Below are 10212 nucleotides of genomic sequence, written 5' to 3' on the forward strand. Positions count from 1 at the left end.
ACTTTCCTAAAATAAAAAAAATTATAATAAAAGAGTCATTGTTTTACATTTTTGCAAACCTCTTTAATGTGCGGCTTAAGGAAAGATAGCTGGAGTCTCATACTGCTTCTGCATTCAATCTGTTGCAACATCACATATCCGGAAAAAACACTGTACACTCTTAAGAGAATGAAAGCGAAAAAGGCAAATAAAATCTTAATATAATCATGAAAACAGTTTTGACCTCTAAGACCTCAGAAAGCGTTATAGTGATTCCAAGGAGTCCTGAGACGACACTTTGAGAACTGCTGTTGTAATAAGTATGCAACAGCCCCTGGTATGAGGAGTATTTCCCAGACTCTAAACTCAGAAGCCATGTTTTTCACCTGTTGTATTCCCAGCATATGAGCCAGTGCTTGGCCCAGAGCAAAGCTTAGCAAGTGATTGCTCATCCAACTGATCTGTGACCCCCAAATTTAAACATTTCATAAACTTCATTTAAGCTTCCCATATTTTTCATATGACTTTCTGAAAACGCTATTATGAAACAAAAATGTCTTAATAGCACTATGTATTCCAAAACATTTATATTACATAAGTGCAACAGAAAAAAATAAAACGCAATAGATAACTTCTGTATTTTAAAATGGAAAAATTAAAAGCATAAAAGCAAATCTGTCTAAAACATTATGTTTACATTTTAATATTATTTTAACAATTGTGTTCTATGAATAGCAGAAGACAAGATTCCTCTAATTTACCCAGAAGTATGGTCAAACTTAATTCTGATTTTTAATTATAAACAGTATTGGTTTATTCTCCCATTACCACTCAGATAAAAGATAAGAAAATCCAGTATGACATTTATATATACAAATTTATTTTAACAATACATTTTCCTCTACACTCATAAAATGGTCCTATGAATTTTCTTAATGTTGCGATATGAGTTTAATTTACTCACCGTGGTGCAAATTCATCAATTGTCAGGCCAGCTTGGAGCCCAGTTCTACAGTACTCCAATCCATCTGCTATAGTATAGGCCAGTTCCAGAATGGCATCAGCCCCTGCTTCCTGCATATGGTATCCACTAATTGAAATTGAATTAAATTTTGGCATGTGCTATATAAAATGATAAAAAACACAACAGTGAATAAAAATATGAAAAGGTTCTATTAAAACTGTTTTCTAAAAGACAACATTATTTTAAAATGATGTTCAACTCAGATATACTAAGTAATTCATAATATTAACTGAAAATATTTAATGCTTACTTTGTTACAGTTAATTCATTTTCCAATTTAAATGGCTGATTCAATGAACCATCGTAAGGACTGTACCTGCCTTGCTTTTCTAGCGGAAAAGAATGTGCACAAACCATCCTTTAGCACCAAAAGTTTAAACTTTAAAATTAGCTGGCTGAGATTAGGAATGTTACCGTTGGCCTGAGAACTGATTGAAGACATCTTTAGTTCCAAAGAAATGACTTCAACCTTATAAGAGGTCCTAAGACCTCATAACTTTGAGCTAATCTGTGAAGATGTATAAATTTAATTATTATTTACTAGTTATTAATTATCTTCTTTGAATTAAGTCATTGAACATGAAAAGAAACACAGAGAGGAAAAAAAGGAAAATGATTCAATCCTTAGTACTATATACTGAAACAAACAGGATAAAATGAATGGCTTACAAATCGAAGGTTTCAGTTTGATTTACTGTAACATCTAACACTGAGCATATCTCAGACAGGTTCTTTCTACCACAATCACTAAGTAAATGGCATTTCCATTATTCCCCTAAAATTTCATGTTAGGTAGGGTATGTAACATACATATCCTCCAGAGCCAAAAAAAATTATCATCCTTCCCAAGATTTAACTAAACATAAAATAATAAAAACTAAATCACAGAAACTCAATACAGTGGTTAAAAACATGGGCGGTGGAGTTAGAGTCTTCAAATTCTAGCTGTGTCACTTAACTAGCCATGAAACTATAGGCAAATTTCTCAGCCTTGTGACTCCTTGGTTTCCTAAAGTATAAAATAGATATAATAATTGTACCTTCCTCATGGAGCTATTGTACGATTAAAAGAAATGATTCAGCTAAATCAGTTAGTATTATGCCAGTATATAGGAAGCATTCAAAAAAACATTATTTGTTGTTTGCATATGATATGGATTATCTGTATTTTAAATTTGCGAGTATTTTTTTTATAACTAACCAAGAACTTTTGAAAAATCTTTCATCACAAAAGCAGTAAGAGGATTGAATTACATGAAACTGAGAGATCAGTTGAGTATATTTGAAGTTTACAAATAAGAAGCAAGGAAGCCAACAGGTACTTCTCTACTGAGGAGATTAGTAGCAGAATTTCTTTAAGAATAGAAATACTAGAATACTGGAATATTATTCAGCCTTAAAAAGGAAGGAAATTCTGACACATGCTACAACATCAATGAACCTTGAGGACATTATGCTAGCTGAAATAAGCCAGTCACAAATAGACAAGTACTGTAGGATTCCACCTATAGGAGGTACCTACAGTTGTCAAATTCACAGAGACAGAAAGTAGAATGGTGGTTGCTGGGGGCTGGAGGGAGGGGAAAATGGAAAGTTATTATTTAATAGGTACAAATTTTCAGTTTTGCAAGATAAAAAGCGTTCTGGAGATGGATGGTAGTGATGGTTGCACAACAATGTCAATGTACTTAATGCCACTGAACTGTACACTTAAAAATGATTAAGAAAGTAAATTTTATGTTATGCATATTTTGCCACAATTAAAAATTTTTTAAAAGAAATAATATAAAAGTTTACAGTTTACAAAGTACTTCAATATAACATTATTTGATCAATATCTGACACTGGCACTTTTATCACTTATATGTAGGATTATATAAAGCAATTTTGAACTTGTAGATGACAATAGGATCTTTTACAAGGTGAAACACCCAAGTACGTAACAACACAGTTCCTACTCTCTACTTCAATAACCATTCTCCACTCTCCTACGATATCTGAACCATAAATTCAGAGTGCCAATGTGCAAGGACTACATTTCCAATCTCCTCTCACTACTGTGGGTGTCATTGAGATACAAGTGGAAGTTTAGTTTATTCCTTCGGGAAGTTCACCTATAATCAGAGAAGTTGGGTCCTTCTCACCCTACAAACACACCTGGCCCACCTACTTCCATAACCAAAAGCCCACACACTAGAGGAGAAGAAGGATGAAAGGAGCCTGGAACCCTGATGACTGTGGAGCGTCCACACAACCAAGCCCCTGCCAGCCTACCTTGCAGCTTCTTTTAAGTGAAAGAGAATTGGCTTCTATTTAGTCGAAGCTACTGCTACTCATTTCTCTGTGTGTGTGTGTGTGTGTGTGTGTGTTATATACAGCTAAATGCAATCTTTCCGTGCATATGTTCTTGAAATTGAAAAAAGGTGACAAAAATGTACAATTCTATACAATTCATGTGGGCAGATGGAGTTTATAAAAAGAAATAAAATTCCAAAGTGTAAAAGCTAAACATCAAATGAGGAGAGTAGGCGATGCTTGTAAGAGTTCTGAGATAACATCAATTACAAGAGATGAACGAGATTAAAAAGGTCTCATGGTGGAGGAAAGATATGCCCTTTGCTATGAAATAATGGTCTAACTTTAAGGTACATAAGGAGAAGGAGAACACTGTCAGCAAGATGCAAAGTGTGAATGATGCGGGCAAAAATACATGAAATACTCAGGAAAATGAAGAAGCTTTGTATTTTCCTGCAGAGGGACTGCTGCTAATATAGGAACAATATAAGAACCTTCTTTTCCCACCACCCTGATTGGGGAAGATTAACTAAATTAAGGAATGAAATATTAGGGACTTCATTTTGGTTGCAGATATAGGAGATATCTTGTAATCCAGTTTTTAGCAGAAATAAAGCTGATATTTTGATCGCCATCTGTCTGACACCAGTGTCTTATTCACAACTGAATCTGAATTCTGGAGAGAAACAAAGAAGTATAAATTATGAGCCCTCCTTGATTCTAACAATTATCAGACAATAAAAATTTTAACAATAAAGAAAATATAATAAATGTCTAGTGCCCAGATTCCTACAGGTAATGACCATAAAATGAGTACATGAAAAACCAAAAGGTAAAAACGAACAACACACACACACAAAAAAAAAACCCCACACCCTGACTTTATATTTACAACTATCTCAGACTCAGTTACCAAATTCAAATTAGATTATAGTATGCTATAAAAATTCCTACATTCAAAGTACTACAGTAAATCCTACAATAACCACAAAGGATACCTGTGCTGTATATTGGAAGATGTCAGCGATAATTCTCATGGATGGTTCTGGAGGAAAAATATAAGTATTTCTGACCATAAACTCCTTTAGTATATCATTTTGGATTGTGCCAGTAAGCTTCTCTTTAGGTACACCTTGCTCTTCTCCAGTTACTATAAAAGCTGCAAGAACTGGAATAACTGCTCCATTCATGGTCATGGAAACTGACATATTTTCTAAAGGAATTCCATCAAAAAGAATTTTGGTATCTTCCACAGTGTCAATAGCAACTCCAGCCATTCCAACATCACCACGAACTCGAGGGTTGTCTGAATCATAGCCACGATGTGTTGCCAGATCAAAAGCAACTGATAATCCCTGCTGACCAGCTAAATATATAAAGAAAAATAATTTAGGATTAAAGAGTCTGGCATCAAAGTAAACTGATTTACTTTAACACTACTAAAAGTGTTGATTCATCTCATCTAGTATACTTTCATAACAAACATATTTTTATGCTTATACATGTGAAAACAAATTTAAATAAAGATACTTTATTTCCTAAGAGAGCCAGCTATCTCCCATATGCTAAAATACACAAATTGAGTTCCAGATCTCACTATAAACAAGAATGAAAGGAACAAAACATCTCACTTATCTCATGTCCATCCGAGAATTTTTTATCTTAACAGTTTAGAAAAATTTTTAAGATTCATAAAAAGATCTGGCTGTTTATATATAGTTAAAATAATTTAGTATTTGTCTCACTTATTGTTGTTATTTTACTTAATATGGTCATGACAGGATGTCTTGGCTATTCAAATATTCTGGGAAACAGAATTACAAAAACCAGGCAAAAAACTAAAATATTCCACACCAAATGTAAGTTCAGGCCTTCATGGGCAATACAAACTTAAAGATCCTCAAGTTTAGCATTCAAACAATATGATTTTATTATAGATCAGAAAAAAGAAATAGTAAATATAATTTCCATAGAATGAATGCCAGATTGCACTGAATATGTTTGTATCACATTATTATTTGTTTATTACTTCCTCTGGGCATCATTTAAACCATTTCCCCCTCCAATTCCTTTCCTAACAATGTTAATCAAAAGCTTTTCAAAAGCAAAGCCAATATCTCTTTTCTTCATACAACTTAACTAAACCTAATTCCTTTTACACAGAGCACATTTAAGTGTGGTTTCTTTCAAGAATTTAGTACTTTATTCTGGCTTATCTATCTTTTTGAGGATAGAAGTTGGAAAACATTCATTTTTTTCAGAGTATAATCTTAACTACAGAAATATAAAGTGACTATTATCTTTAGAGAGATTAAATAGCCCTCAAAAAAAGCCCAGATTAGGAAGTGTATGTTTGATCACAAATACTAAAATCTCACCTTTAATATTGTCCTTATAGAACTTATTGCTCTCTTCCACAGTACTAAAGCCCGCATACTGGCGGATGGTCCAGGGCCTAAAGGTGTACATAGTGGGATATGGTCCACGTGTGAATGGCTTCATTCCTGGAAGTTCTTCAGGAAAGTCCTTGGTATCTCTGCTGGAATATAAGGGCTTTATGGAGATCCCTTCCGGGGTGTGCCAGACCAGGTCTTCTGGGTTTTTGCCTTTCAGCTGCTTTTTAGCCATGGCAGCCCATTCCGGGTGAAGGGGTTGTTGCTGGTGTAGAAGTCGCTGCCATACAAGCCTGCAGCCTGATGACTCTTTTAGTTGCTTCAGGTGATGAGGTGAAAGCAGAAAAAGCCGAGTCTTAGCCCTCAACATGATGAAGCATGGAAAACACCCAGCAGGAACAAGAACTGACCTAGAGAAAGAAGCACAGTGTATACATTTTTACAAGAGAGAGGCAAAATGGGAGCTATTGGTGAGAAGAGAAATGAGAAGGAAGAGGGCATTAGTATAATTTCTTCCCTTCTCCTTTTCTGCTTCTTGTACCTGATATTTATAACTTTGGCCCCTCTTCTGCACAACTACTATCTCTGCTCTAGTTGTAGTCTTCTTCCTCAGTAGCCTTTTAGCTGCTTTGACTGACCAGTCTTAGGCCCCTCTAATCCATTCTATACACTGACACCAACGCAAATCTGATGTCACACTTCTCTTAAGATTTTTCAAAGGCTCTGCATCATGTAGAGGACATAGTATAGCTCCCAATTAATTTTTTCATTCAAATAGTTTTTATTTAACACTCGCTTTATGACAGGCATTGTTTTGGATGTAGGAGAAAAAAGCAGTGAACAAACTCCTGGAAGATAATATTGGTAGTACACTCTTTGACATTGAACTAAAAAGGATCTTTTCAAATACCACGTCCTCTCAGGCAAGGGAAACAAAAGAAAAAATAAACAAGTGGGAACTCATCAGACTAAAGAGCTTCTGCAACGCAAAAGAAACTAGGATCAAAACAGACAAACCACCAAGTGGAAGAAAATATTTGCAAATCATATATCTGACAAGGGGTTAATCTCCATAATATATAAGGAACTCACACAAATGAACAATAAGAAAGCAAACAACCTGATCGAAAAGTGGGCAGAGGAGATGAACAGACGTTTTTCCAAAGAAGATATATAGATGGCCAATAAACACATGAAAAGATGTGTTCAACATCACTAATCATCAGGGGAATGTAAATCAAAACTACTCTAAGATACCACCTTACGCCTGTTAAAATGGCTATAATCACTAAGACTAAAAATAACAAATGTTGGAGAGGGTGTGGCGAGAAGGGAACCCTCACACACTGCTGGTGAGAATGCAAACTAGTGCAACCACTAGGGAAAACAGTATGGAGATTCCTCAAAAAACTAAAAATAGAACTACCATATGACCCAGCTATCCCACTACTGGGTATCTACCCAAACAATTTGAAATCAACAATCCAAAATAACATATGCACCCCTCTGTTAATTGCAGCACTATTCACAATAGCCAAGACATGGAAGCAACCCAAGTGCCCATCGACCAATGATTGTATAAAGAAGATGTGGTACATATATACAATGGAATACTACTCAGCCATAAAAAAGACAAAATCATCCCATTTGCAATAACACAGAAGGACCTAGAGGGAATTATGCTAAGTGAAATAAGCCAGTCTGAGAAAGACAAACACCAGATGATTTTACTCATATGTGGAATATAAACAATGAAAACAGTTCAGTGGTTACAGGGGGTGGGGCACAGCAGCTGAAGGGGAGCACTTATGTGGTGGCAGTCAAGAAATAATGTACAACTGAAATCTCACATTGATGTAAACTATTATGAACTCAATTAAAAAAAAAAAGTAGTGAACAAGACAAACAGGCATTCAAGCCCTCCAAGACCTGATCCCTGCCTACCTCTCAGATTCATCTCTGCCTCTGTCCTCTAGACATTTTGTGTCCTAGAAATACCTGATTACCTACAGTTCCCTGCATATGTCAAAGTTCTGTGACATGCTCTTGCTCTTCTATCTGCCTAGAATGTCCTTTTTTGGCTAATTCAGCTAAGCCATCATCTTCAATATGCATGGCTTTCTATGTGCCAGGCAATGCTCTAAGGACTTTACATAGAGAAGCAAATTTAATCCTCACAACACCACCAAGAGATAGATTCTAATATTATCTCCATTTTACAGATGAGGAAACTGAGGCACAGGAGAGCCAGTAGGTGAACCTACACAGCCCTGTTTCAAAGTCCTTGCATTTAACTGATACACTCACAGCCTCTGCCTATACTCACAAGCTGGACTAAATGGCCTCTTCAGTAATCTACAGCACTCTGCTTCCCTTTTATACATCTATCATCTTCCACACTACAATATATTAGAACACTGTTTTTTATGCTTATATAAGATATATTATATGATACATTTGATATTTATATAAAATACATCTATATATACTTCTATATCTATATATCTCTGCTAGTCTAGAAACTGCTCTGACATTAGAGCTATATATATTCCTGATAACTAACAGAAAGTCTTCCACTAGGAGACTAAGTCCAATTTCATCATTTTACAGATGTAGAAATTAAGGCCCAGAGAAATAAGGAAATAAAGTAGCTTGATCAAAATTCCACACAGCAAAGCAGTAAACTGAATACTTGTCAGAATCATATAGCCTCAACATCCTGAGCCTAGTATTTTAAAAGATTTTGAGATGCAAATTTTATTAATAGATTAATCATGTCATATTGTTTTATAATGGATAAGGCAACAAGTAACATGCACTTAAAATTCTATTTTCCCTACCATTTCTTACCTACCAATTTAATGAAGCTTAAAAGAAAATAAAAGAATACCCAACATTTGTTAGGGGGTTGCAAAACAAAAGATCTAAACCACTGGTGGGAGTATTAATTGCTTTAACCACTTCAGAAAACAAATTGGCAATGTGTGCAGAAAGTCTCAGAAATGATTATGCCATTCCACTGAGGAACATAACTCCTGGGAAAGCTACTATTTAAAATATACATTCCCTATAGTTTTACTTGTAATAAAGAAAACAAAACTCAGAAACATCATCAATGTCTAACAACACAGGAATGAGTAAGTGAATTATAGCACAGACCAATAAAATTTTATGCAGCTATTACAATACGTTTAAAAAATAGACAAAACTAATCTTTGATGTTAGAAGTCAGAAGATTGGTTACTTATGGCGGTTAGTACAGAAAGGGAACAAGAGAGGAGCTTTTGGGGTGATGGTCTTGATCTGAATACTGATTATACAGATAGATTATTCAGTTTGTGGAAATTCGTCAAACTGTGTAATTCGTCAAATTACAATTATAATATGTGCACTTATCCATAAGTATATTATACATGAGCCAAAATTTAAAATATGTTATACAGTTTCTTAAAAAGGAGACAGGCTCAAAAAGTGTTAAGTGAATGAATCAGGATAAAAAGTTGTAAATGCAATATGTTCAACTAGGTAAAAAGTACACAGAACAACGTCTACACGGAAATACAACAAAAACATTTCCTATTATTTTTTAAAGCTTTTATGATTTTGATTCTATTAAATCCATGGGGTCCTTGTCATCCATCTTCTTGCAAGCCATCCACTATATCTACTAGCTTAAAATGTGGGTGAGAAAAATAACTAAGTTATAGCTGAACCATTAAAGTAGTAATGATATAAAAGGTAATTTGAAAACTTTCTGAGACTAGATTGTAGACAGTAAATACACCCTCGTTTCACACAAAATACTCATGAGGCTTTCCTAAACCTGGAGAAATGATAGGAAAGAGCCCTATATAAGAGACTTCCTGAAAATCACATGGCAAATTGGTAAAGGCTGGAAATAGACATCATTTTTAGATAAGAACACCACTACCACTGATAGCAACAGGACTTGTGAATTTTCTCAGAAGATCCATCAAGAGAGGCTTCAAGCACTCAAAGAAGCAACATGTAAAGCAAATATGTTATTGATGATTAGAATGTGTTAAAGAGCAACGATGAAGCCCATCCCACCCCCCAAAAAACATATGAGAACGACACCTACAGTTTTGAATCAAACAACTTTCAAGTTTTGACTGTTTACCTACGATTACACATTAACACTCCAAGAAGGCTAGCTTCCAATGTTTACCCATTTTGAGTTGGGCAGATGACAACATACAGCATGCAAATTAAATTTATTATTAGCATAAATAAATCATTACACATAAGAATATATTGGGGAAAAACCCATCAAGTGATTTAAAACTTTATACACATACGTTAACCAGGGTTTTGAACTTCTTTCAGAAGCTGCTCTCTTTCTAGATAAAACTGAGGATAAGTTAATAATTTATATCAATTTAGACCTAGATTTCCTGTTCTGCCTCTCACCTTTACCTCCACCTGTATACAGAAAGATAATTTCAGTCTTGCCATCTCTTACAGAAAACCCTGTGGAGCCCACGCACCCTGCGGGAATCG

General features: G+C 34.9%; 1 protein-coding gene across 4 annotated transcripts in view; it reads right to left on the reverse strand.

Moving 5' to 3' along the window:
- The window catches only part of MMUT (methylmalonyl-CoA mutase), a 30943-nt gene that overhangs the window by 20141 nt on the left and 590 nt on the right, over positions 1-10212 (reverse strand). For all 4 annotated transcript variants that reach the window (XM_014734211.3, XM_014734210.3, XM_001502799.6 and 1 more), the window contains 3 exon segments: positions 5677-6101; positions 4297-4664; positions 944-1101 (listed from right to left, as the gene is read on the reverse strand). In XM_014734211.3, coding sequence (XP_014589697.2) covers positions 944-1101; positions 4297-4664; positions 5677-6061 — 911 coding nt within the window. In that variant the 5' untranslated portion in view covers positions 6062-6101.

The sequence above is a fragment of the Equus caballus genome, chromosome 20 (assembly GCF_041296265.1).
Source record: "Equus caballus isolate H_3958 breed thoroughbred chromosome 20, TB-T2T, whole genome shotgun sequence".
In the NCBI taxonomy this organism is placed as follows: Eukaryota; Metazoa; Chordata; class Mammalia; order Perissodactyla; family Equidae; genus Equus; species Equus caballus.